The following is a 27980-nucleotide window of genomic DNA, read 5'->3' as shown; positions in this document are numbered from 1 at the left end:
TTCTTGTTTTTTTTTTCTCTGTATGTTCACTTAATCTTAATACCTGTATTTGATTTTATATCACATACAAAAACATTAAATAAAGAGTTCTTACAAAAAAAGGAAACATGTTAGACAACACTAGATCATCACTCAACACATTTTTACTCAAGTAAAAGTAAAAAGCAGTCGTCCAAGAAATTACTGAAGTAAGAATAAAAAAGTATTTGGTACAAAGTAATTCATGCAAAAGAAACCCCAGACAATATTTTAATTCAAAGAATTTTTTTATGTCAGGCTTTTCAGAAACATGACATTTAAAATAATCTTTTTTTTAATTGATCTTATGGTATATTCTAATTTTCTGAGATACTTAATTTTGGGTTTTCATTATCCGTAGATCCTAAACCCTACAATTACACAATTATTACTAACTAATTACTAATTAATAACTTTCACTTTGATAACAGTCGTTAAAGAGATGCTTCCCTTTAACATCATTGAATACATAATTTTTCTGCAAACCTTTGAAAGTACAAAGTAGCCTGCACTGCCAGCCACTTTTTCCTGTTTAGGATGATTATTATTTCATGCAATTTTGGTTACTAGGACTTGACAATCTATTTTAATTATTGCTGTGGACAGGCTCACCTGTGGTGAATCTAACAGTTTCGCCCAGTGGGATAATATATGATTGCTTCTTGACTTGATATAGGAAGCCTGCATAAATTTCTTTAAGACTGGGACTGTAGCTTTTCTAGATAGTGGCAGAGTCGGTTAGTTCAAGGTAGAACAAGAGATAGATGCATGAATCAGGGTATTATGCATTAAGAGCTGGTGACTGGATGTCAAGGGTAGTCCTGTTCAACTTGTTACCTTATCTACCTGAAGTAAGATGGATATGTGTGACGTTTTAGCAAATACAGAACAATCTTTATAATACTGTAATCAAGGAAGCTACCCAACTGAAGTTCAAACTTAGTTGTTGTTTTTTGTTTGTTTGTTTGTTTGTTTGTTTGTTTTGTTTTGTCACTTAAAGAAAAAAGAAAGGAAATCTATCATTGTCAATGTCTGGTAATATGTTTCCAAAAAAGTTTCCTTCCTCCGAATGGACCCTCAAAGTCACCATCCCATTAGGCTCCCCCTCTTTTTCAAAGCTGTCTTCTCCCTTCCCCCCATCTCATTGCAAGTTGCAACATAAAAGACGGACCAACACCGGAAACGAGCGGCTGTAGTTTCAAATTAAAAGTTAGGCTTTAGACATTCACAATTTGAAATGGGTGCTGTAGTTTTACATGTCCATGATGCACTTGGCATCTGTTTAACTTATGGTTTATATATAAAAGCGTCTTAAAATTAAGTGGTAACACTTGTTTGAGGAAACCTAAGTTGTAACTTTTTCAGAGTGATCATAAGGGAGCCTTAGGGGACATTTCCCAAATATCTGAATCATTAGAGAAACGTTCCTAGACATTCTCCATTCAGTTCCTATTTCACTGCATATTAAAAAATCATTCAGAGAACATTCTCTAAAGTTCATTAGAATTGTCCCAGTGTGAACCTTCAATGGATATTCTCTAGAGAGTACATATTTTAAAACCTTTAGAGAAAATTCTCTGAGCATTATCTGAAGTTTACTGATAAGGCTTAACAGCCTTGAAAGATAACGGTACATCATGTAGGTTTTAGAGAAAGTTCCCCCTAAAGTTTTCTGAAATCATGTTTTTACCCTTTAGGTTTCCAGAAAGGTAAAAGTTTCAACTTGGAACATAAATGTATACTCCAAGAAATGTTTCTTCTTAGTTCTAGCTTCAATGTGTCTTAGCAGAAACTTACTGTGCCAGGAACCTTTTGGAAACATTTCATACTCCAGAGAAAGTTTATAAAGGCTAACTTTATTCAGTATGGTCAAAAATATTATAGAGATGTTGTCTCGGCTTATGGAAGTAAAACTTTCGTACAAGAAGGCCATTTAATGTGCTCAAAAAATTCCCTTTTTGTTTGAATGTACTTAGATTTAGTTGTAGTCTTTTACTTTGAAGGTATTGATCGGAAGCTTTGTTCTTTAGCGGTAACTTCATGGCGGCCCCTCTTCCAACCGAGCAGGGATTTAGGAATGTGGAGACCAGCAGCTACGTCACCCACAAACTGCCTGAGGTGTCGTCGATGAAAAACTTTTTTAAAAGGCTTTACCTGAACGAAACGACTACTATCGTAAGTTTATTTGATAGAAAATTATAAATTAAACCTTGATATTCATCTTTTGTTGTAAGTGATGGGTACGTTTGTATTAAATGTGTTTTTAAAGCGGTTTCTAAAAACTCCCCGTTAGCTAGTTAACGGCTTCGGGATACAACTGACTCTAAGTTTGTTTTGGGGAAAAAAGCTTTGAGTTTTTTAATATATGCAGATGTTTTGAATTTGGACGGCAATTTAAGACTTCGGAACTCTGGATAAGACAGGTTCGGGCTTGTTTTGCTTTGTTTGGATAGCGGTCCAAGCTGGAGTGGAAGGGGGGAAAAAAATCCTGCCCCAACCTGAAATTCAAAAACACCGACAAATTAGCCACTGCTAGCACCGGAAACCATTTTCCGTAACACACTGGTAGGTAAGTTAAATTACACTTTTCATTTTCTGTCTTCTTTTTATCACTATTTAAAATGTATCCAAGCTGTTAAGTATAGTATTAACTTCTCCATACGTTCAGACGAATATGTGCTCTACAGGGACGAACATTTGCCGACTGCCTGCGGTGTTTTGATAACATTGGTCTCCCCAGGGACGCTGGTCTCTGTCTCCATGGTAACGCGCCCGTTGACGCTTTGAGCTGCCTGAAAGGGGGTGGGCGGACCCGGAGAGGAGACCTCACCGAGTGAAGGATGGTAAGCAGGGCAGGACAGAGGCTCCGTCGGCTGCTGTTTTGCCTCATTTCTCGTAGCTGTGAGGTTTTTCTAGGACATTTGATGAAAACGTGAACTGAATAGTGATTGTCTTCAGATGAGCTCTTTGCTCTTTGTTTCAGCCATTTCACGATGGAGTGTACTACCCCTACAGCAGCGACGCCCAGGGGACCCATTCGTCGGTGGGGATCCCCTCCCTCCTGAACTCCCCGCTCAGCCAGCACTCTGCGCCGGGCATGGCCCCGGCCGCCTTCAAGTTCCGCCCGCGCCGCGAGAGCGTGGACTGGCGGCGCATCAACGCTGTGGACGTGGATCTGGTGGCGAGCCAGCTGGACGTGGACGCCCTGCAGGAGCACATTGGCACCGTGACCTTCTGCAGCCTGGACGGCGAGCGCTGCCAGCGGTGCCAGAGCCCCGTGGACCCTGCGCTCGTCAAGCTGCTGCGGCTGGCGCAGCTCTCGGTGGAGTGGCTCCTGCACTGCCAGGAGGTCCTCAGCACCAACCTGCGCGGCGCCGAGGAGCGGCTGGTGGCGGCCGCCGGCGAGCGGGAGCAGCTGCTGGCCCTGCACAGGAAGCAGGAGGAGAGGGCGAAGGCGCTGATGGGCGAGCTGAAGCAGAGGAAGAAGGTGATACGCACCCAGCAGTCGCTGCTGGCTCCACGGATCATGAGCAGTCACAAGGTACTGCAGACGTCCCCCCCCCCTTCTCCCTCGCCTCGCTTTTCTCCTCTTTTTGGGCCCCTCTCTCATTATCTATGCACAGCTGCAGCTGAGACATTTTCCATAAAATGTATTGGAGTTCTCTTGGTAAGATTAGAACAAAGCTTTCAGACCTGAAGAAAGGATTTAGAGCTGCTAAGCAGATGGTGTGTTTTCGTGCCAAGTAGTTTTTTGTAAATCCACTTACAAAACAAAAAAGACTATAATCAGAGTGACTGTCCCCCCCCACCCACCTGCTGTGTTCATTTTGTCACTGGAGTGTCTTGGCAAAAAGATTTCCACTTCCGTTAAAAATTTGTCATATGTTAATGTATTTTATTGTGATTTAATGCAGTATATATTTAATGCAGTATATTAGGGTTGTACTGGTTGCAGTTTTCTGACCGATACAGATTTTTTTGTGTGTGTATATTTTTGCAAGTCACTGTGTCTGGAATAAAGCTCATTGTCAGACCACTGGAGGCAATAATCAGAAATCTCCTTGTGCTCTTTGAATGAACGACTGGTCGCCTTTGACCTAACCTAGAGGTTGCCATGACGACAGCTCTAGCGTTTCATGGCAGCTGGCCGTTACTAAGGTGTAAGCCACAAGCTCAACTAACAGAGCGGGATCAATAATTGATAGAGGCGTCTGACGTTCTCCTTGGAGTTTTTTTTTTTTTTTTTTTTGTTTATTTTAACATTTAAACCCACCCAATCACAGCCTGTTTTGAATTATTCTCAGTTTCAAAACTTTGAAAGCAGCATTGCAGATCCGTGTGGCTGTTTTTGGGTCTTTGACAGTATCGGCAGCTGTCGATTGACTGCCAAACGGAGTCCCAGGTGCAGTGAACTGCAGCGTTAAACGCAGCGTGTGGACACACCGGCAGCATCTGTGCTGGCCGGGGTCTGACAGAGAGCAGGGGTGCCCGTAGAGATGCCTGCGGCAGGCAGCATATCGGCATCACCAGTGCTACTGTTTGGAAATGCACAGCCTAACTCAGTGGATGCTCCTGTTCATTTATGAGTTTATTTGCATCACTGCTGGTGTGAGATTCTTAAGATCTAATGAGCATGATTTCAGTTTTTAAACCAATATGTGAAACAAAAATGTACAGCACATATTTTTTTTCCATTTAAAATGAAAATTATCAGGCTCTTCTTCTGATTCTAAAACAATATAAGGTTAAATTAGTTGTGTAAGCACAAAATGGACAACCTATGTTTTAAAGTGGTTGTTTTTATGTATATGTTTTTATCCACTGCAAGGAAATATGCATTGATAAATAATAGCTCTCATAATACATAGAAATAATAATTTGATTCTAACAGGGTTCAGATGACAAATAGATTTACATATGGAGGAAATTAGTGTTCAAAAATAACAGTGAAATTAAATACATTAGTGAATTTTATGTATTGAGGAGTTTATGTAGAGACAGTTATTACAATAAAACATTATTTTTTATAGTGAGTTTATCTCTATAATTCATCATAAGTTCTTAGCTACCAAGAAGAAGAAACCGAAGTAAAAAAAAAAAACAGAAGTAGCCAATGTCAAAATGGTGTTACTTAGCAACAAAATTGCACTACAAAGAGACAAATCATCCCAAGGCTAAAATATCATATTGATTATTTCTTTTACCTTATTCTTATTTGCCAGAAGAGTGTACACTTAAGTTACAATTTCATTAGTCAATGTGCTTATTGTGGAGATTATAATGCTTTTTTGCAATTTTGCTGTGTATAACTCAACAGTGGAAGTTTAGCAACCTGATATCAGCTTAATTAGTTGCTTCTGTTATAAACTTTGGACCCATTTTAAGCCAACTGGACATCAGTGTGCTGTGCATGAATCAGAATTTATCACAGCAACAAAGAAGTTGAAAAGTTTTGAATTATTCGAATAATTTTAGGGCAGAAAATGTTTATTATCAAGACTTGAAACTTGGATTTGGTTTTTTGTTTTTTGTTTTAGCTTGACTACCAAGCCTTTAAGCTGAAGGGGGAAAGTGCATTACACACCTCAGTACATTTAAATTCGCTGGAAAATAATTTACAAGTTCAAATCATTTTCAAACGGTTTCAAGGTCACACGATTAGAGGTCTCCAACATTCCTTCACGCATTCGTCCCGTTCGGTTATGTGAAGAGGAAATGTTACTTTTACTCAGAGAATATTAGGCAAAAAACTTGAAGCTTGTCAGAAAAGACACTTTATATTTAAAACATGCAGAGCTAGTGCTAGCTTCTACTTCAATGGCGGAAAAGCAGCGTATCAGTTTCAGAGCTTTTGTGCTTTTCATGGGTTGCTGTTTAACACTTTTCACTCCTTCCTTAAACCAGTTAAACTGATTAACTGCTCTAACAGGTGATCAATGTAAACAAAATGTTCTTTCTTGTTTTTTTCTTTTTAGTGTCTACATTGCGATAAATCCTTCCTCAACTCCTCCTTCCTTCAAAACCACATGCAGCGGCGGCATCCTGACGAGCACCAGTCGCGTAAGTCCATCGCAGGCTTCGAATACTTGCCCCAAACGTCGATCGGACAGACTGACAGATTGTTTTCAACCTTTGTGCTTCCAGAGCTGCAGTCCGACAGCGAGAAGAAATCTCAGATTGATAGTCTGAAAATGGAGATTAGCAGTCTGAAGGATCAAATCACTCAGCAGCAACAGGATCTGCAGGCCAAAATTGCTCAGGTACGATTGTTTTCGCTATCCTATAATCGCACAAATTAGGATTATAAAAACTACAAATACTGTTTCTATAAAAACAAGAGAGACAGCCGCCATGTTGTTTTTTTTTTTTGTTTTTTTTGGCGTAGGAAAAGGAGCAGCAGTCGATGCACAAAGAGCTGCTGAGGGAGCTGGAGCGCTTCAAGGCGGAGGAGATGGCCCGCATGGACAGGAAGCTGGAAGACAGCAGGGACGGCATGCGCAGGGAGATGGAGTTCCTCTACAACCGAAACATTCAGGCTCTCACCGTACGAGGACCGAACCGCTCCGCTCACTTCTGCTTCTTTTTACTGCATCATTTCAGTTGAAATTTGTCAAATTAACACAATCCTTCCTTTTCCCAGGAAGCAAATCAGAATCAGACGGCCAAGCAGGACAAGCCAAGCAGCCCTGTCAACTCTCAGGCACAGCAAGACGCTTACAAAGACATGCAGCTGCAAGCCATCCACAAGCTGGAGCAGCAGATGAAGAAACAGGTTAGCAACCAGGGAGGAAAAAAAACAAATCTTCTAACTCGGGTGTCCAAACTTTTCGCACTGAAATTCTTCAGCGGCCAAAATTAGCTTTTTCTTGTCTCCAGTCAAAAACACCAACATAATGCTGTTGTGAATTCTTTCTCCTTCACTGCAAAAACACAAAATCCTACCAAGTATTTTTAGTCTAGTTTTTAGTGCAAATGTCTTAGTTCACTTGAAACTAAACTAACTTACAATTAAGTTTTCAACAACATGAATGAGCTTGTTTTCAGTTAATAATTATTTAATATTGATTAAGAAGTGCCAAGTTTATTTCACTTATAACAGGAAAAATGCCTTGTTATATTGCTAATTGGAACACATACTTTTAAAAAATCAAAATGAAGGAATTATTGACTTAAAACAAGTTTGTATTTCTTGTTAAAGAGTTGCTGTAAGTTAGTTTTGTCTTAGTTCAATTAGAAACTAGACTAAAATACTTGATAAGATTTTGTGTTTTTGTAGCGTTTACCTGCACAACAATAAATTAAACAAGTAATATTTTGATGAAACCAACATTAGTAAGAGATTTGCCATAATGTTTACAGTCATTTAACTTTTTGGGCTAATTATTTTCTAAAATCTGTGAAATGTTGGGTTTTTTTTCTCTTTACTTAATTTCCAGCAACAAAAAATTTGAATTGTGTTTTAAAAATTTTGCCCAAGTGTATTTCTAAGTAAAAAGTTGCTGGATATTTGTGGCATGAAATTTAAAAAATTAAAGGAAATATCTTTGTATTTTGTACATTTCCCTCCTAGGACAAAAAGTGGGAATCCAGAATCAAAGAGATCAAGGCTCAACACGAGTCCGAAAAGAATCAGGTACACATGATCATCAAACCGTCTTCAGCAGAAACGAGTGGACTTGTAACACCCCCCCCCCCACTCCCAAACCCCCAACCGTTTTTTTGCTTTCCAGTTGCTGAACGAGCTGAGCAGGATGCAGTCGTCTGTGGCGGAGCACCAGGAGCAGAGCCGGCGGCTGCAGCAGGAGATGGACCGCAGGCTGCAGGAGAAGGCGCAGACCATCAAGGCTCAGAGAGAGCAGGTGGCCTCCGCTTTCTCGCTCTCCGCTGCAGTCGGAGATTATGTCGCCAGGGGAAGCGGGCGGAGTGGTAGCCCCCTTGTTCAGGATATCCTGGATTTGAGCGTTGACGCATAATGATACTGTACACAGGAAGTGAATGCTGCTTTCCTGGAGGAGCTCCAGAAAGAGCTGCGAAATGACTGATTATTGATGTTTCTAACCGCTGTTGGCTTGTAGGAAAAAACTAGTTCATTCTACAACTTGTCTGTTTATCTAATGTGATAAATAAGTAGGAATCTTTTAAAAATATATTTGTTAGTTAATGAAATGCGAAACTGCTAACCAGTTTAATATTTGTTGTATTTTGAGACACTACTTCTGATAACATACAGTAACAAAAGCATTAGACTTTTTCTTTCTTTACATTCAAGTTTTTACAAAAACTAAAATTTAAGAAGTAAAAAGTAAAGTTCCTTTTGTTTTGTGATGTCATTCCACAGATAAGGACCATTTCCACCAGTCCGCCCACTAAAGTGCAAGAAATACCAGGTGAGGATTCCTGGAAGGCTTCTTGTTTTCTTTAAATCATTAAAGTTGTATTTTGTATCTTCATATTCAAAACGAAAATGCAGGTTTTTGACACTATCCTTAAAATAAACCTTCTAATCCCTCCTGTCTTCCAGTCGCTGCCAGCGCACCAGTCCCAGAACCCAAACCAAAGAAATTCTCACACGGTGAGTTAATCAGAACAAGCTTCTTTTTTTTTTTTCTTTTTTTTTTTCCATCTGTCCACATATGATCTGGCTGATGCTTCCCAAGCAGCCCAGTCTCCCGTCTGTAACCCCCCGTTTGTTCTGGCTCCCACTGCCTGTTCACCTGAACGCCCAGCGGAGCCAGCCTCTGCTCTAAAGCTGGATCCCATACAGGAGTTGTCAGAAGAGGAGAAAGGTAAACGCGGGTCAGGCTGATGGAACCGGGGCGGCTGCATGATGCTGCATGAGTGCACCAGTCTCCTCTTGTGCCAAGAGAATAAAAAGAAAAACTTGGAATAAGAAATGTTTTTGATTCGTGATGAATTCTTAGATTGTTCATCATGTTTGTTGTCTGGTTGGTGGCTAAAGAGAGAAAAAACAAACTTGCATCTAACTCCCATCATGGCATGGCTTCCTGTGGAGAGCATTAATGCATGCGTCATTTTGTACTTTTTTTTTTGTTTATTTTTTCTGGTTTGTTTTTGAGTGTCTGTCTTCTCTTTTCCAGATTCCAGCATCTCTGAGAAGAGACCGCTGTCCGGTAAACATGCGACCGAACCGCCTAAGAAACCTAAGGTGACGGCCAGCGCTGTGAAAAAGAACCCCAGCATCAAGAAGGAGATGCGATCCGAGCTGGAACGCTCCCTTACCAAGAAGCTGGAGAGCCTGGGGGTCAAGCCTGTACGAATAATCAATATTTAATTAACTTTTAATTAGGGATGCAAACAATTAGCTGAGTTATGATACATTTTCAATTAATGGTTAGATTAAAATGAGTTCCTATGGATTAACAACCATCCACTTACAGTCCTTTAGTGTAGTAGTTTGGCCGCCCTCCAGCAGAGGGCGCCTCTGGTTATCCTTAAGCGTAGCCAGGACTAAAGATGGCGGTGTCACTTTAAAACAGGAAAGAGAAACGGTCTAAACGGAGTGGTGTGGGACAAAAAACACACTTTATGTGGTTATGTTTTGAAACATAAACACTCGACAAGCTCATTAAAGTTATCACCTTAAATAATGCTCATTCAGCCAGGCTGTATGACGGAGCAGCGGCAAATAAGTGAAAATCTATCACCAGTTCGAAGCTCATACATTTCGGTGGAGATATACCATGGAACGGTATTCACTACTCTTGATACAAGAGAAAACTAAAGTTTCTAAGGAAACAGCTACTTATCAGTTAATCATCAATTAATAAGACCAATCAATGTTAATGATTAAGGTTGATTCACTGATTACTAGCGTTCCTACTTCTATTCCTCTTCAGAACCAGAAAGGCTTGACGAACAAGGAGTTGGCTTCCCTCCTCGCCAAGATGCGTTTAAAGCAGGAGGCCGTTGCCAAGACGATGCCCGACTACTGGCACTGTTGGGAGGAGATCGCAAGCATGGTTCAGCAGAAGCTGGGCGGACCGAGGCGAGGCAGTGAAGCCGCCCCAAGATCCAAACAGCCCCATCAAGGTGAGTCAGCAACAAAAGCCTCTTAACGCCTGAGATCATCCCGACGCGTCGTCTCTAATGCTGTTAACGGGTTTATGTGAAGTGATGCAGGTTCGCCCGCGCTCCAGCAGCCTGCCCTCCAGAGCCAGTCAGGCGGTTCCTGCAGCAACCGTCACACAGCCAAAGACTCCACAGCCGGCACCCAGGACCAAAGGCTTCATGCAGCCGAAGACGTCCACCCCCAACATGAAGCCCATATTGAAGAGCAGCACAAGCAAGTATGGAGATACTCACTTTCAGCTGATTTTTATCCCTTATTTTTTTTTTTTTCAATTTGACAAAATTGAAACATCTTTTTCTACTCCTAAGAACCCCGCCGTTTAGTTCGGACGAAGACTCGGACGACTCAAAGTCCGACCTGGAGGAGGAGCCACCAGACCTCCGGCGAGTCAAGTCGTTAAATCTGATGGTTCAGATCAAAACGAACAAACCCCCTCCGGCTCTGTCCAGGCAGAGCGCAGTCAGCCAGTCGTCGTTCTCCTCTAAACCACAGCAGTCCCGTCACAGGGCCACGAAGACGCAGAGCGAAGACGACGAGGAGTGGTCGGATGTGAGCGATTTGGCGGAAATTGACCCCAGGCAGCTGCATGGCTTCAAAAACCACAACAGCAACAATGATAAAGGAAGCCACATTAAAGGTTAGCTACACACCAGAGTATCAAGTAGATTAACTTGATCTTCAGTTCTTGAGTCAGAGGTGTTGGAATTGTTCTGTTTGTTTCCAGATAAAGTTGCTGATTTGGCCAGAAAAGTTGAACTGCACATATCAGAGAGAGCAGTAAAAAAGCCTATAGGGGGTGTAAGCGTTCTTCCAGAGAGAAAGGACGAAGTTCAGGAGATTTCGGTAAGAAAACAAGATTAGAAGCAACTAATTCCCAGTGAATGTTAACCAGCAGGACCAAAGGAATGAGGTTTGTGTCGACAGCTGACAGATCTAGAGGAGAGCAGTGAGTGGATGGTCTCCTCTCTGGAGGACAAACCGGGAGCGTCTAAGCAAACTTCTCTCCGTGGCTCCGGACCCCTGAGGAAGAGCCTGGACTCGTCCAGCACCAGCGTCTGGGGGACGTCTACGGGAAAAGCCCCCAAATCAGGTCAGAGTCATTCCGACTCTCAGGCTTCCTCTGAGCTCCAAACATGTTGGTCTGTGTGTGATGCTGTAATTGCTGCTGTTGTGCCTGGCAGGTCTGACCGAAACGGGAACAGGAAGCACGCTGAAGAGCAGCCTGTGCTCTTTCAGCGACATCAGCGACTCAGAGGACATAAGCAATAAGTAGCATTAGCACTGCAGCAGATCAGGTAACGTAGCTAACATGAGGACCTCAGCCTCTCACTTCTCCAGCCAAAGAAAAGTTATTCTGTTTATTTATTCTATGGACTTTGTGATTTAAAAAAAGAGAATGAAGCAATACCTTCAAGTAGGCAGTTCAGGACCAGAATCAGATTTTGATTAAAAAATATGAATTATCTTGTTAACGTTTTAACTACAAACTAGGTGACAGCTTTCTATTTTTATCTTAATGCCTTGTGCCAATTCAATTTTTTTTTTGTCAGACTTCCATATATTTTCTTTTGTATGTTCAAATCTTCTTCTGAGCCACGGAATGTTTTTGTAAAATATTGTACATTTCTATCAGATTTTGTACATCAAATTTTGTATTAATTTACATGTAATATTTATTCAAGCAATAAAGATGAGATTTTGAGCACTCAGGTCATCCTTCCACTCCCCATAGTTTAAAGGGAGCCACTCCAGTTTTCTAAATTTAGTCTTCAGACATTTTTTTAATCAAATACCTGAAATGATTATTACTGATTGGATGACAGCAAAAATAGTTTAGCCTGCCTTTTACTGCTTATGTGAACAACTAAAACATTTAAATGAAAATAAATGTATATGTATTTTTTTAAATTTAAAATAGCAATTATTTTACCCTTATGTTTATTTTTTTAAATGATCAGTTATGGTCTTGTGTTGCATAGGATCATGATCAGGCTGGGTGCAAATTTTTCACTTGTACTTTTCCCAACATAAAAAAAACTTTATTTACAAAAAAATATGAATACAACACACTTCATCAGAAATCTAATTAGTCAAGTTTCCTCAGTGTTGCTCAGTTCTGCCTGGCCACCAAATATCTTACAGTTGCACATAACATAAGGGTTTATTCAATATAGAAAATAAGAAATCCAAAATTAAACCCCGTTTAAAAAATAAAACATAAGCAGAAGAAATGCTTCAAGAACAGAAGAATCTATGTAGTGGGCAATAAAATCAGCACTGAAAAATGCTTTCATAATTAAAGCAAACAGATTAAATAAAACTATGATTTATCAGTTAACTTTACTAGTGTGACTCTTAAATGCTAAACCTTTGACTTCTGTTCAGAATACAGGGTGGTTTTCCAGAAACTTATTCTCTTTGGGGAAACAGTTTAAACTTTTAGGAAGCACTCAGCATTTCATCAAAAGCTTCCTTTAGAAACTATCGGGGATTTATCCAGAAAGTAGAACTTGTATTTCTCTTTAAACTCTTAAAAAATGTAACTTCTTCAAACAGACGGCACTATGGATCCACAGAATCCGCTCAGTCACTCTGTTTTGAGTTTTTAGCTCATACAAAGGTGTCTCGGTTCTCGATGGGAGTGGTTATTCTTGTCCCTCTGGTTGTTTGACTCCTCCCATCTGGATAATACAGCGGCGGCACCAGCGTCACTCTGGACGACGACGACGGCGGCCGCATGTACGTCCGTCTGCTGCGGACGGTAGCATAAGAAGCCGGCTTTCGTCGTCCTTTTGATGAACTGTAATGGAAAACAGAGACACAAACATGTCACCCAGCCCTGGTTGTTATCTTTTATCTGAAATGTCACTCTGTGTAGCCTGGATTTAAATTTTATCCAATTGCTAATGCTTTGAAGCTTACCAAAAAATTGCCTGAGCTGTAAACAACCATTCTCCACTACAAAAAGAGAAATGCCGAGCCAAACACAGTGGCTGTTAATATTTGGAAGTCTGGCCACCATGGAATGAACTGCTTCATTTTACGACAACATATTAGGGCCATTGTAGATAAAGCAAAACATTAAAAATGAGCACATTTCTGCCAAAAAGCGAAGACATTTTTAGATCAATCTCAGAATTTTGGGGGGGTGGGGGGGAGTGAAAATTTCAGAGTTTCAGAAGTTGAAAATTTCCCACTTTTGTAATTCAGAAATGTCCAAGTTTTTTCCTAGAAAAAGCTTGGAAATTAAAATCTCCAATTGCTAAACCACCTTTTTTTTTTTTTTGGCAGAAATTTACAGCTTTTTTCCCCCCATTCTTCAATGGCCCTAATACACATCGTATCGTTAACTTTCTACGCTGCTATTCCTAAAACTCCAGTCAGACCACAATTCCAAAACGGTGCAGAAAAATTACGTCATCGTTCGCAACTTCAAATGTTTGCCAGTTGAAATTCTACCAGAGGAATCAAAGTCAATGGGAGAAAGCTCTGATGGATCTGTGGCTTCTAGTCCAGCCCGACCGCAACGACCGGGCTGCAATTTACCTTTTTGGTAGACCTTCTTTTCCAGAGAAGTAAGTGAGCACCATTCCCCCACTAATGAGCAGGATGGATCCTCCCCAACCAATGAAAACAGCAGCGCCTAGTTCAAATCTGGACAGAAAGACACAACTCGTTCACAATCCGTTTTATTTAGTAATATTCTAACAAAGCTTTCAGTATTACTCACTTCTGGGCCTTGAAGTTTGGATCCACAAACTGTGTTATGACTCTGTTAGCCCACCATGAGTATGTTATCATCCCACAGAAACCTAGAGAAAAAAAGCATTCACTTTATTTAAATTTGAAGTTTTATCATTTAAAAAGAAAAAAATCTGAACACTTAAAAAAAAAAAAAGTTCACCTGAAACTAAGTAGGTTATACCACCAGAAAACGTCACCCTTGCGTTGGTAATCTCTGTCCCACCAATTTTCGTGCATTTCATCCCGATCAGCGTGAGGACGCCTCCAAAGAACCCTGTGATCACGGCGCAGACCGCCAGTGCTCTGAGCGCGTGCAGGTACACTAAAGTAGAAATAAAATTAGCTATAGCTGCTTCTGAAAATGAAGTACAGCAATTTATAAAAAAAAAAAAAAAAAAAAAAAAAGTCTGTTGTGGAGTTTTCAGTGCCTTACCAGGCAGGGCCAACATGGACGGGTAGTCCTTGCAGTCGGAGACCCCCGTCGTGTCCGAGATGCAGTCTCTCCACAGGTTGGAGTAGTAGTTGGAGGTTGTCAGCACGATGCTGTTCACCTCAGAGAACGTCCAGTACTCGGTGGGAAGAGTGGAACACACCAGGATCCAGCCGCACAGACTGGTTACAAAGCAGCCGATCTCCACGTACATAATCACCATCCGGTACTCCATGGTCGGCGCTGATTCTCGACTAAAAACGGAAATAATAACGTCTCGCCGTGGGAACCGGGACTGAAGGTTCCCTCTGTGTTATCCCTGCAGTGCGGAGAGGTAATAGACCCATAATGCTTTGGGCTGTGTCTCATCTTATCTTTGAGATAGTTTTGCCAAGTAAGCATCCTTCCTGTTCCCAGCTGGGCGAAGGGATTATATTACACCACTCCTCTACATGTCTATACAGCAGCCTATTAAGGCCTTTGTGGATAGAAAAAAAAGGAGTATATTCTGCAAAAACTCAGACATTTTCTAGAAAAAAACTGGGACTTTTGAAAAAAATTCCCAAAGGTGGAAAATTTTTGACTTCTTGAGACTAAGAAAGTTCCATGTTTTCTTCCTAGAAAACATCTGAGATTAAAGTAAAAATTTGCAACGTTTTTACTTTTAGATCTCAGTTTGTCAACATTTTTAGATTTCCTTTATAAAGATGCATTCTTATTATTCAAAAAGCTTTATGCTTGTACTAAATAGGAACTTTTAAATAACTTTTTTATATTTATTTTTAAAACTTTTTTATTTTAATATGACTGCTCTGCTCATTGCTATTTTATATTACAACTTTTAAAATATATACTGTATAGTTGTGGCATGTAAACATAACAGTAATACAGGTGAAATTTCTTCATAGTTCATTGAAACAATATAAATTGTCAATATCATTTTATTTATATAGCTTTTCTTCCCTTCAAACAACAGTTTCCAAGTGGCTGCACAGAAATAATTTAACAAAAATAGACCAGAGGAATTCAACGTCTGTTTTTGTCTCACATGATTCAGATCAAATAAAAAAAATCTATAAAAAATAACCAGAGCAAATACAATATGAAAATAAAAAAAACATTTACGAAAGTGTAAAAGATATCTAGACTAACCCATTTAAGCTTAATGGAGCTCGGAGGACCTTAAGCTGCTTAAGCATCATACCACGGCATCTCATGGGATTTGATTAGGCCACTGGTCAATCTTTGCTCTTATTTGAGTGCTTTAGATCACTTTACTGCTGCATAACTCAATAAAACTGGTTACACAGCAGTAATTAATATCAATTGATATATTTGAACTAAATTTTTTGTATGAGAACTCCGTCTAGTTTTTAGGGGTTTTTTTCCTCCTAATTTGCTTATATATAAAGCAAAACCTATGTCAATCCATCCTCAAAAGTTAAACATGGGAGTGGCAGCATCATGGTGTGGGGACGATATGATTCAATTTTGACACTAGAATAAATCAAACATGGATGGCTTCGGTGAGGTTTCGTTACACGACGACAACGGCAGCCATCTTGTAAGAAGAAATCCTCGATTTGCTGACGCGTTCTTCGTCCTGTCTGACGGAGGGACATGTAGCGTGTCTGCAATGGAGAGTATAATGTGAAACTTTTTATAGTTTTGTTTTTATTTTAAAGGTAAGTAAGCGAACCTTTGTGGACGGATAACTCTGCATGCAGTTGCACAGTGAACAGTGCAGCCAAGCAACAGGAGAAGACTCCCCACCAAACCGAGGTAGACGGGCGGTCCGATCTCATAGCTGAGGAAACGTGATTGAAAAGTATGTTTACTCATAATAGTAATGTTCTTATGTAACATGTCACCTCACCTCAGTTTTGATGGATCTGCTTTGATGTGTAAAACAGCTGAAGTCACTTTGTTTATGTATAAACAGTAACCAGCCACGTCTGAGATGCCTGGTGGAGGTGGAAGAGAGGGGGGGGGGGGACGAGGCAAACCGGTCAGTAGGAGTTTTGTTTTCACAACAGCAGCTCGAGCTTTCTAGAACTGATCCCTTACAGCCCAGCAGCTGGACAGCACACGCTCCCATCAGCATCCCGTCCTTGGTGCTTGGCCCCCCGCCGATCCATGTGCATTCCATCCCAAAAAACGAGAGCACGGTCCCGAGCAATCCGAGGCAGAGCCCAACCAGCAGCAGACCCCTGACTGCCTGGATGTACCCTAGAAAATAATAAAAAAAAAAAAAAAACAGTAAAATACTCCCAAATGAACACCGGTTATTTATTTACTTTTTATATATATCTTGTACCCACGTTTGACTGCCCACAGCAGACCATTGTCCACGCAGTTCACGACAGCCGTGGAGTCTTCCCGGCAGTCCTTCCACAGGTCAGACCAGTACCACTCTGTCGCCACCACCGAGGAGCCCCCGTGTCCGCCAAGCTGGGCCACTCTTAATTCAGAAAATCAAAATTGAAATACTACTTTATCTAATTATGAGATTGAAGCAGCTTGATAAGAACATTTCAAATTCTTATATCAGAAGTGAATTATGCTTTGATACTTAGTGCAAATTACACGATCTTAACCACACAGTAGAATTAAGAAATGGGGTGTAACAACGCTGACACCGAGTTAAACCACAAGCAAATGATGAGAGGGATACATGCAGTAATGTCGACCAGTTACTGTTGACTTCCTCGTTTACATGCTGCAGTGAAAACTGCAGACAAGAATGAAGTTCTGTGTCTGAACAAACCTTACAGTACATCTTTTTAACCTAATCAGGAGCTCTGCAGTTAACTGAGATCCACCATAAGCAGCCAGATGAAAATACCAGTCACAATAATTGCTAGCATTTTAGCAAAAATAATTTCTGATACTTCTTAAGCAGTATGTATCTCATCATAGGGAGGAGGGCTTTAGCGCTGCCAATCATGCCCTTGTGTGTGTGTGTGTGTGTGTAGCTTCTCCCCATCAGCAGAGCCTGTTGTGAATGCTAAGGCTAGTTAGCATGGCCACTGACAATGGATAAACTGTTTTCTTGTAACAGTGAATTGTTTCTCCCCATTAGTACATCTAGCTGTGGGTTCATGAGGTTGATTGACACTGCTAAGATCCTCCTCCGCGCTGTGATTGGCTGTTTTTGATTGGGGAGTGGTGTCTTTCTTCACATGGTGATAACAGCACAGGGAGGAGGGGGAGGAGCTTGATCTTTTTCACAGATTGTGTCTCATATTACACCGTCACAACATGGTGACAGTTTCAACAAATATGGGAAAACATATTTTTGTAGAAGTTACAAAAATATGTTTGTTTTTTTTATTTACATTTGAGCACCACTGTGTCTTGTGTCAATAAATGGAAAATAGAAAATGTTCAATACTTAGGATGGCTTTTGCAAAAAAAAAAAAAAGTTAACTCAAACAACCATTTATTGCTAGTAGAAACTATTTGCTTACCTCCAGTGTCCCATAGCAAGAGTGCAGCCCACGAAGACCCAGCCCAGCATGTAGAGCAGCAGACCCAGGATCTGAATGGTTCTCCTCGACATCACTTTAAAAAAACTCTTTTATAATATAATAACATTAAAACCACAATGCGTTTCTTCCAGATGAATTTTCCTTTCTGAGCCTGTACAAGCATTTGCTTGAATTTCTGAATGACAGCAAAAGAAAGCTTTGTTTACTGTCAACCAAACCTGTCCAGGATGGTGGCATTTCACTTGGTGTCTACAGGTCATAAAATCTCAAAAAGGTCTCATTGAAATAATGTTTGGATAAACAAATTAGGAAAACCTAAGTGATAAACTCAGCTAAAGTCAACAAACACTTAAATCAATCTTTAGATTCTATTATTACAAAACATTCACTAGTAATGTTTTTCCACACAGGTTCAATTTTCATTAGAGTAATTCATTTGCTGGTTTTCAATTGTGGTTATGTGAAGTAGTTATAAGCAGTCAGTGTAAAATCTTCATGAGATTTTCAAATAAAAGGTTTTCAACAAAAAAAAAGCTTTATTTACAGCATGAATACAGTGTATTGCGTTAGCATCTTATAGTTTGCCCAAGAAACAAACAAACAAAAAAAACTTAATAATATGCAGATTTTGAACAGACATGTTTTCAATTAAAAAGAGGGTAATATTGAATTTCTTGACCTTACTATTCAGCTTGAATCTTGTGAAAGGAAGTGGAATTTCCCATTTAGGCAACTTCCACTTTCTGTATGTGCGGCAGCCATATTGGACACTGATTGTAAGAACATACTAACTTACACAGTTGGATTTGTGACATCAAGAGGCACTTTTGTTGTATTCGTGACTGAAAGATCAATAATTTGTCAGTATTTAAAGGGAACATACTATTAAAAAGTCAAGGGAAGGCCAAACAATTTTTGGAGTGCAGCGTTAAAATAAAACTCAAATCTGCTTAACATAAAACGGCTAACATTCATAAACTAATGATTCAGTTAGCTTGCATCTGGTAACTTAATCAGAATTTTCTTTATGTCAGAAACATTTGCAGAATTGTTTATGTAGTAATTTTGACATTCAACTTTTTTAATTTATCTGATCAAATGTAGGAGTTTTTGACAAATGGTGTATTTCCGCTTCTCAAACTGCCAGACAGAGAGGACACTGTGCGGCTGCTTCGACTGCTGTGGCTGCTTCTTTGACTGCTTCCGCTGCTCCGACTGCTGCCGCTGCTCCGACTGCTGCTCCTTGATTCCGACAGTGTAGACAGGCTGGACTCTAAGGACAGGCCTGACTGAAACTCAGATCCTGTTCTGGATCCCGAACCATATTCAGAGTTTCCATTTGATCTGGGGGTCCGTCCCGACATGGCCGTACGCCCAGATTTGGATGTGTGTGTCGATTTGGAAGCCAAGGAGGATACATCCGAACGCTCGGACCGGGATGAAAGCTTAGAGATGGACGACAGTTTGGTATTGGAGGTGACCTCTGATACGGCAGAAGAAGCTGTGGTGGGCTTGTTTTTCTCCAGGTCTGGCTGTGGTTTTATCTTAATTACCCTAAACAAAAAAAGAATAAAAAGAGAGAGGATAAGTTTTAAAATTAATTGGCTGAAGAAATCCACATCCCAAAGCACCCACAAAACACAAAGTGCTAACATAAGAGCCAAAATGCTAGTATTACTTCTCCCATTTACCTCCGATTAAAAGCATTACATTTGGTCATATAGTACACTGCTCAAATAAATAAAGGGAACACTCAAATAACACATCCTAGATCTGAATGAATGAAATGTTCTCATTGAATACTTTGTTCTGTACAAAGTTGAATGTGCTGACAACAAAATCACACAAAAATCATCAATGGAAATCAAATTTATTAACCAATGGAGGCCTGGATTTGGAGCCACACACAAAATTAAAGTGAAATATTCCCTTTATTTTTTTGAGCAGCATATTTGGTTAATAAAACATCTGAATCTGGATAGACTAACAGAAAGTAGTGCCGAAAATACGAAGAATAAGGAAAATATGCATCTTTTTCAACATTTTAACAAGTAAAACTGCAAAATGAGCTGTTCTCAACATTTCGCTGCAAATTTTTGAAGGCACAAAATTCTGACCTAAGTATTTCATAGTGAAGTCAAAGGTTGTTTACTAAAATCCCTAACCATGTGCCCACTGAAGTTGTTTTATCGTTTATCGTCTGTGGAAGTGAGTATTGTAGTGTCACTTCAATTTGGTCTTACAATAGCAGGTAATGACTCCATTACTGACCTTTCTCCTCTTCCACAGAGCGGCGTGCATACGGACCACAGATAGAAAAAACCACCAGTCATGTGAAAGGCTGAGCCCACCCAGCCAAGGAACATCGGAGTGCCAAGGCCATACCTGAAAATAGTTAAATGGATATCATGCAAGATTAATACACTAAGATTTTTACCTGTATTAAAAAGACAACAGATTTACAACGAAAAGAAAGTCATGGTTTCAAAGGTAAGGTGGTCAATGCATGTTTGTTTGATCAGCCCTGTTAACTTACTCGAGTCCAATCAGCTTAACATCGATGTTTTTGATCATGACGTACTCTGAATACACGGCATACCCACATGTGGACAATGCACCTGAGAGAAAATCATGTTGAAAAATATTAATGGAGTATCCAGTCACTAGACTTTGTCAAATTTCTTAGAATAGTTAGGTTTAATGGATATCATAAAGTTTCTCATTTTGGCACTCATGAACTCCAAAGGAGGATTGGAAGCTTGCAGGGTGATAGGTGGATAGCCTGTCACAACTCAATTTGTGCATCTTGTACAATAATAATGCTGGATTATCTAATAAGTTCATTAAATCCTTTTATTTTTTTTATCAAAAGGACCATGTACCTTCAAAATAATGACACAATTGTATCCATTCACAATGAAACTCAGTACAATTCTAAAAATGTCTGTCAGAAGCAAATTTCATTTAACATTCACGTCACCTAAAGAGACCTTGTGCAAAAGTAATTGTTTCATTGAGCTGACATTTTGTCTATAGTAAGAATTTTTAAAAAAGCATATTCAAAGATGCATAATATAGTTCTTTTTTTTTGAAGAGATATGGCAGAAATAAGAGTAGCATGAATAATCTTTATTCCTATTTTTTATTTATTTTTTTTTAATTAAAGTCAAATTGTAATTGGAGCTGCTAGCTAACTTATGGTCATTCCAGAACTTTTGTAGCGTTCTTATTGCTAGCATGCTATCACAGGTAAAATTCAAAAGTTCCCTCATCTTTTTTTAAAAAAGAAATTGTATGAAAAAGACAATTTATGATAACTGAATTTTCAATCTTTTACGAGTTTGGTCATATTTTGAGCTGTTTAAAAAAAATGTTTCATTCAAATTAGTTTAATAGTACTAGAGCTAGCTAGCATGCCTGTGCTTCTGGGGAAAGTACTTACTGCCACTAAGCTAGCACAACAAAAAAAATCAAAGTACATTGATTTTTAGTACTTTGTTTAAACATAGCAACCTTTTCTTGGTTGGTATATTAAAATATAACAATTTCAGCTAGTTTTCTGCCATTTTAGTAAGACAAAGTCTGAGCTGGTAATTTTCTTGTTAGCAATTTAAGCGACTCCATCTTTTGGAAAAAATTAGGCAGGAGGACATGTTTTAAAGCAATATGACAAAACATGAAAATTACAAAGAACTGGGATTTATTAAATCATACACATTTTGAAAAAAATAAAATAATCTTACCACTGATGATGTGGCACAATCCACCCGTAAAGATCTTCTTGTACTTTGAAGGGTCTTTACCCCCAATATGGGTGCATTCCATACCCAGCAGGCTGAGTATGAACCCCAGCATACCCAGAGAAAGGGCTCCCATCAGTAGGCCTCGCACTATTTGAACGTGCCCTTTAATCATAGACAGACATTTATATAGACAGATTTGCAAACAAAGTGGATACAGATCAAAGTACATGACTATGTGTTTACTTACCGTCCACAGACCACAGCGCAGGGAAATCATAGCAATTACTGACGGCAGTTGAATCGGTGAAGCATTTTCTCCATAAGCTGGACCAGTGCCATGCCACTTTGATGATGGACGAACCACCCATACCACCAACTGAGGCTATCTTCCAGCCCTCCATAGCCATAGTGCAGGCCACAAAGATCCAGCCTAACACGGTCATTAAAAATCCCCAGATTTGGACCACTCTGATCTTCATTTTTAGGCCTCTGCAGGTGGGTTTCCCTCTAGATTTCTCATCCAGCAATGTTTACCGTCTCCAATGTTTAAGGTTTATTCTCCAGATTATGTGGTCGGTCCCCTGCCCAACGAGTCTTCAAAGAAAGTCGAGCAGGTGAATTGGTCTGATGCAGTGCAGGAGTGTTTACCAGATCAGGTGTTTCATAAAATGTGGGTGGGAGACAGAATTCGCTCTGGTTCCCAGAAGCCACTGCTGAAAACAGTCAGATTAGAATCTAGACTAAAACCACTTAACCAAGCAAATATCAGGTTACACAGAACTTAATGTATCTACTCAAGTTTCTTGCAGATTCAGGAATATGTCCAAAATAATAAAATTATCTTAAAATAATTTTGCCTTCAAATTGTCTGAAAACAATTTTAAAGCAAGCCAAACTACTTTTATATCAAGCCAAGCTACTTTTACGTACCTTTTTTATTATATCCGTCTTATGGTTTCATGTTTTGTCATGCAAAAAATGTTTGAGCGCTTCAAGCAAAAGTTTAATGTCAGACAGAAATTACCAGAGTAAATACAAAATGCAGTTTTTAAATGCCAGTTTTTAACTAACCTGATCCAGATGAAGTAAATACACCCCTGTTAGATCAAAAGCTACCTGTTATTAACCACATTTATGGCTTAAGTCTAGTCAAAGTGTGGCCTTAAATCAGATTGAAATGACCTAAAACACAGCATTAATTCTCAAAACCTCTCCATTGTGGCTGATTTCTGACATGAAATACTGGCGTACCCTTTCAATTTCACACTCGCCCAACTTCACTTTCTGACCCTTAACTTACAACAAAACATCTCTCATCAGGCGTAAATCTTTGTGTTTTGTTTTACGACTTCTATCTTCTGTTTGATGCTACCGTAAACTGTATGCTTCAGTTGTTTTGACCTTTACGTGAAACATGTAATAGCACTACTGACATGAGTGGGGCTGCTTGGAGCGTCACTCTCGATTGTGCCTTGGGCTGTAAGCTGCTGGTTATTGGTCATTTCACCAGGTACGCACTGTGCCATGGTTCCCAGAGAGACACCATAGGGTCTTTGTGTTGTTCTAATTACAGGTAAATCCAAGATAATGAGCGTTCCCGGGAGCAATGAATGTTCTCATAGCAGAGATGAAAGAACTGGTCTTTGTTACTAGTTCCAGTTGGCATTTGATGTAAGTTATTGTAGTGAGATATTAAAAATGAACAACTGCTCAGGTAGCCTGGTAAAAACCAGGTCCTTTTTTTTTTAATGCTAATGGCTTTGTACAGAAGGTCTGGACTCTCGACCAATGAGAAACGATTGCTTCTTGGAAGCCATGGATTCTATTGAAGTTGAAATTTGTCCGTGATGTATGTAATGCGCCAGCTCGACGTTATTACTGGAAATTCATAAAAGCTTCAAAAGTAAAAAAAATCATTTAACTTTTGATAGTATTTTTCTTAAATATTTCTGAGCTTAATCTAAAATTTGACCTTAGATGGCCTTAGATATGTGCTTCTGTTATTGAGAGGTTATTTAATAAAAAATAGAAATCTATGCAGTAAACCTAAGAAAGAAGACAGAGTCCAGTTTGTTTCACACATAAGCGTTTCTTATGTGTTTCCTCAGCTCTCATGGCTCCATTTGCAGGCTGTTTGCCATGTTGTTGTGTGTTGTACCGAATGACGGTGCTCCTGTGTAAGAGTATTTGCCTCTGCAAAAATTAGAAAAACTATTTAAGAAGTGATTACATATATTATCATATTGTGTTTGTAAAACTTAAAAAAAAAAATGCTGACCGTAAGCTGAAGCTCTCAGAAAGGGAGAGGCACAATAGAGTCCACCTAAAATACAAAGCACGGATCCAGACCAGCCTATGAAGAGAGCCGCTCCCAGTTCAAACCTACGTAGGGAAAAAACTCAAATCTGCTCAACAGGTTCATGTGAATCTTTGGCTGAGATGTTTTATGATCCTGGTTACGTACTTCTGTGCAACGAATATTGGGTCAAAGAAGTCTTTGATCATGGTTGTGATCCTATGAGCATATATGGAACATGCAGTCAAGCAGCAGATCCCTGTTCAGACAATATTCATTAATTTCCAGAGGAAGTTTGGGTATTCTGATTGAATTTCAACTCGTATGTCAAGACTCACCACTGAGAATGAAGTGGAGGCCTGACAGAACAGTCAGACGAGCCTTGGTGGTGTCCGAGCCCCCTATTTTTGTTCACTTCATTCCCAACAATGCCAAAGCGACACCAAAGAAACCCAGGCAAACGACAGCGATCATCAAACCCCGACACACCTGGATATGTGCTGTAAGTTGAGAATAAAACGGAATTTTTGCAAAAGTGGGCAGTAACTGTGCAGCTTTACAATACCTTCATATCAACGTCTTCAACAAATGTTTAATAAAGTATTTAGATGAAACAATCTATTTGGAATATTTCTCTCATTCCACCAAAAAATGGTGACATTTAAGCACAAGTATTCACTCCCATTGTAGATACATCCCCAAGAAGAGTTAAAACTGTAATTCCTGCCAAAACTGCTTCAACAAAAAATATTAAAGCCCAGTAATGAAATCTTAGTAAATTGTTTGTTTAAAAGTTAACATGAAAATACATTTAGAGAAACGACTGAAAGTGTGTTATTTTAGTAAAAACTACTCAAGTCTGCTATTGTATGAGGTTGACATTTATGTTTGTTCCTTTTTAAAGATAAATTTCCACCTTAGGACTTTTGTTTTGATCAAGGGTATCTGTCATATTGTGGGAGAAATAGGAAGTCATTTTAAATACACCTTAGATGTCAGATTTGAGCATTTTTATGACTTTTGTCATAACTACAAAAAACAAACCTATGATGCAACGACTTAGGTTACAAAACAAACAGTGAAGTAGTTTTACAGGTAAAAAAATGGAAGTAAAAATTGATGAAAGGGTAAACTTTCCCATTACAGCAAATGCTTGTGCAGACATGGCCATGGTTCTGCAATAATGAGACGTCGAAATTTAGTATTTTGAAAAATGGACCAATGCACAAACTAAATAAGATGTATTTAAAGGCCCTTAGTGTATTCTGGTTGGTCGCAAATTACCCTTTATGTTTGTATGACTTTGTCGCATTGGGTCATATGACAATGGGAGGTCTTACCAGTCTAGCACACCTACTTCCCTGACACACTTCAGGTGGTCTTTATTATTAAGACGTTGCAACTTATGGTGAAAATATTAAGTTCGAAATCAATTTCCCTATTGTGGATTTACACAAGTACACAATGATATACCTCAATATGGTCTTGGCTTCCAGCAGTCACAAAGTTTAAACATCCACTAACTCACCATCCAGAGCCAGCATCGACGTGAAGTCTTTGCAGTTGGACACCCCGGTGGAATCAGTCACGCATGTTTTCCACAGATTAGACCAGAACGTTGCAGTCGTGATAACCGTCCCGTCCACGGACGACACCTTCCAGTAGTCTGTGGGCACTGTGGACGATACCAAGATCAACCCAGAGATGGTTAGAAGAAAGGCAACGATCTCCGTTGCCATGTTGCCCATTTTTTCCACTCTGGATTTGGTTCAGAGTGAGATCTTTCCCTCAGGAGAAATTGGAGAGAAAGTGGGTTGGTCTGACGATGAAAGGCATGTTGGAGTTGGCAGGTTGTGCAGAATTTTGCTTCTGCCTCACCTGCCCAGCCTCGGAGGCCTTGGTGAACAGCCAGAGATCATGTAATGTGTTTAGGAAGTGTTGTGGATGGATCTGCTGTGATTAAAACCCAAGTCATTACTTCAGATCCATAATCTACAAGGGGAATGGGAGGTCAGTCTTTAATTAAAAGAAACTAAAATGTTTTTGACTGACGGGGGGAACTACAAGGAGTAAAAAATGGGAAACACAAATAACTGGGAGACAACAGCTTTGTCCACAATGTTTCTCCTCTTAAGGGGATTATGGTTGCTTCTTGATCATAACTAATCAATATTTGAATTTCTGTACTTTGTTCTGACAAAGTACAGAAATTGAGCAAAACATCTGTTACTGCATTATAGCACCACCATGTGGCAGAAAGAAGAACCAGTTATTAGAAAGAAATATCTGTTCACTCATGGCTATAGGTTTTGAGACAGTCAGGACTCATTGCTCTAAAACTTTAAATATTAAGTTCCATTGGGATACATCTAGAAAACCTCAGGAGAAAAACGAGAAGAAATTCTGAACCACCTAACATTTTAAAATGCAATGGAGGAGCAGCGCCACCCTAAGCATCCATTAGATGGCGGTGTTTCTCACCTAATCTTTCAAACCAAGTTCATTACTGCCGATAAGGCCTTAATCAGTCGCTCCATCTCCTCCTATATCCTACCTTCACCCATAAGCAAGAACCTAGGATACATTGACTCTTCTGTTTGAGGCAAAGACTGGCCCCTCACCAGGAGGGAGCAGTTCACCTTTTTCCAAGTTCAGAACGGTTGCTTCTGACTCACTTCAGTCTCTCTTCCCGGCTGCTTTAAAATACTGGAAACCATTCCAGGAACAAAACGTCTCTTAGCTTAGTTGCAATTGTGGAGATTAGCTAAACTTTTCTTTCATTACAGTTAATTTTGAACTAAAAAGAGTGAAAAACCTTTGGGAATCTTAATCCTTCAATTTTTTTAATATTAGGGAGACGTTTTAACCAAGGGGTGGCCGGATGTTTTGGTCCAGACATGTTCTACATAAGTTTAACTTCACAGATGGTTATTTCTTATTTGTCTTCTGTCAGTGCAGGAATCATATGCAGCTATCGTATTTCAACAACAGCACTGGACTTTGAGCTAGGATTGGAGGGGAAAAACAAAGGGTAGTGTGAGTGGTGTGGAAGTCTGAGACAGGCTTAAAGTTAAAGGCCTGTGTGAAATTTATAAGGAGGAGGTGGACATGTTGGCACAGGTCCACTCGTATTTGGTACTCAGGTCAAAGTGACTCAGCATTTTGGGATCCGTAATAATCTCGTACCAGAAAAGCATTCCATATTTGAATGCTGACCTGATTTTGAGCAGTTCAAAGAAAAGATAAGTCCTCCTAATCTTTGTTCATTCCAGAGAAGGAAACATTTTAATTCCCAGAAACATTATTAAGACGCTACCGGCTACCCTTCAGGTTACCTGTTTTATAAGCGCTCATCAGACAGTGTCTGGGGTCATAAACTGAGAACAGGTACAACCTTTGCAGGGGAAGAATTCCAGGAAATCCAAGCTCAGCTATTTTTACCATCAGTAAATGGCACAGAGGCAGGTGCTGAGAGTGTCTTTATGAAATCTCTAGATAGTTAAACCCTGAGACGTACGTTACCATGGCTGCTGTTGCTGGGATGTTTTAGAAAGGCCCCCTCCTTAATCCTGTAAAGCATCCAATTCAAAGGGAAACAGCCGGTACAGGTTGTTTCTGCGATAAAGTACGCTGATGATCATGATCATCTGATAACTTTGGGTAAGGAAATTGCCAATTGGTAATGTCAGCAATAGTTTTGTAACTGCAGTATTTAAGTCATGAAATGGATGCAAGTCGGGTAAAACAGTATCAAAAGTTAAACAAGTTTTTCTGGCTTTAAGGTGAGTAAAAGAGACAAGAAGGCCAATCGTACAATCCAAGACTGTAGACTTCCTAAATGGAAGAATTGTAGCTGTTTTTGTTTTAAGTTGTGGAAACTGTAACTCTGTCCATAAAGATCTAACTAGCTGTTTACTTGAAAGAGTAAATACTTCTGTAAGTCAAAGGTAAAAGAATGAAACAATATTTTCTGGCCACATATTCTCAACTGGATTTACATCTACGCCCTTACCCTGGCCTTTACCCTGCTTCATTGCATTGCATTAAGTTGATGCCATGTAAATGACTGATATGCTATTTGTGTGACCAAAATGTCCAGTGAGTGTACTTCGAATTTTTATAACCATTTTGCAATTATTTGTGTAGGACATCAATAGCAATCCTGACC

General features: G+C 39.6%; 4 protein-coding genes and 1 pseudogene across 6 annotated transcripts; 1 reads left to right on the top strand and 4 right to left on the bottom strand.

The window, feature by feature from the left end:
* The first annotated feature begins 2067 nt into the window (after positions 1-2067).
* dzip1 (DAZ interacting zinc finger protein 1) lies at positions 2068-11810 on the top strand. Of its 3 annotated transcripts, none has more exons than XM_015006534.2 (20): positions 2068-2193; positions 2472-2583; positions 2759-2861; positions 3002-3559; positions 5994-6078; positions 6163-6278; positions 6404-6562; positions 6659-6790; positions 7589-7651; positions 7749-7877; positions 8357-8405; positions 8540-8590; positions 8679-8804; positions 9117-9289; positions 9876-10068; positions 10151-10325; positions 10417-10745; positions 10833-10951; positions 11033-11198; positions 11290-11810. In XM_015006534.2, the coding sequence occupies exons 3-20, from the start codon at positions 2859-2861 to the stop codon at positions 11379-11381; spliced, it is 2718 nt and encodes a 905-aa protein (XP_014862020.2). In that variant the 5' UTR covers positions 2068-2193; positions 2472-2583; positions 2759-2858; the 3' UTR covers positions 11382-11810. The 3 variants fall into 3 exon arrangements, with proteins under 3 accessions (XP_014862020.2, XP_014862015.2, XP_087870564.1); XM_015006529.2 differs by having other exon boundaries at positions 2472-2587; XM_088014438.1 differs by lacking the exon at positions 8679-8804 and having other exon boundaries at positions 2472-2587.
* Positions 11811-12125: 315 nt separating this feature from the next.
* On the bottom strand, positions 12126-17958 carry cldn10d (claudin 10d). Its single transcript, XM_015006539.2, has 10 exons — positions 17753-17958; positions 16604-16743; positions 16350-16511; positions 16159-16246; positions 15982-16089; positions 14286-15913; positions 14013-14174; positions 13839-13920; positions 13655-13762; positions 12126-12908 (listed from the first exon to the last, which is right to left on the bottom strand). Exons 6-10 carry the CDS (start codon positions 14515-14517, stop codon positions 12719-12721), a joined length of 774 nt encoding a protein of 257 aa, XP_014862025.2. The 5' UTR covers positions 14518-15913; positions 15982-16089; positions 16159-16246; positions 16350-16511; positions 16604-16743; positions 17753-17958; the 3' UTR covers positions 12126-12718.
* LOC148160762 (claudin-15-like) lies at positions 15820-17844 on the bottom strand. The gene is made up of 4 exons (XM_088008164.1): positions 17753-17844; positions 16604-16743; positions 16373-16511; positions 15820-15913 (listed from the first exon to the last, which is right to left on the bottom strand). The coding sequence occupies exons 1-4, from the start codon at positions 17842-17844 to the stop codon at positions 15820-15822; spliced, it is 465 nt and encodes a 154-aa protein (XP_087864290.1).
* A 331-nt stretch (positions 17959-18289) lies between the features above and the next one.
* Positions 18290-22193, bottom strand: cldn10e (claudin 10e). Its single transcript, XM_015006538.2, has 5 exons — positions 21764-22193; positions 21517-21678; positions 20310-20391; positions 20045-20158; positions 18290-19327 (listed from the first exon to the last, which is right to left on the bottom strand). Exons 1-5 carry the CDS (start codon positions 21993-21995, stop codon positions 18868-18870), a joined length of 1050 nt encoding a protein of 349 aa, XP_014862024.2. The 5' UTR covers positions 21996-22193; the 3' UTR covers positions 18290-18867.
* Positions 22194-23380: 1187 nt separating this feature from the next.
* LOC106929527 (claudin-10-like) lies at positions 23381-25560 on the bottom strand (annotated as a pseudogene).
* Between the last annotated feature and the right edge of the window lie 2420 nt (positions 25561-27980).

The sequence above is a fragment of the Poecilia mexicana genome, unplaced genomic scaffold (genome assembly GCF_051168715.1).
Source record: "Poecilia mexicana isolate PSO_F unplaced genomic scaffold, ASM5116871v1 scaffold_2, whole genome shotgun sequence".
Taxonomy (NCBI): domain Eukaryota; kingdom Metazoa; phylum Chordata; class Actinopteri; order Cyprinodontiformes; family Poeciliidae; genus Poecilia; species Poecilia mexicana.
The sequence above is the reverse complement of the archived record's forward strand: the minus strand, read 5'-3'. Positions and strand labels throughout refer to the sequence as shown.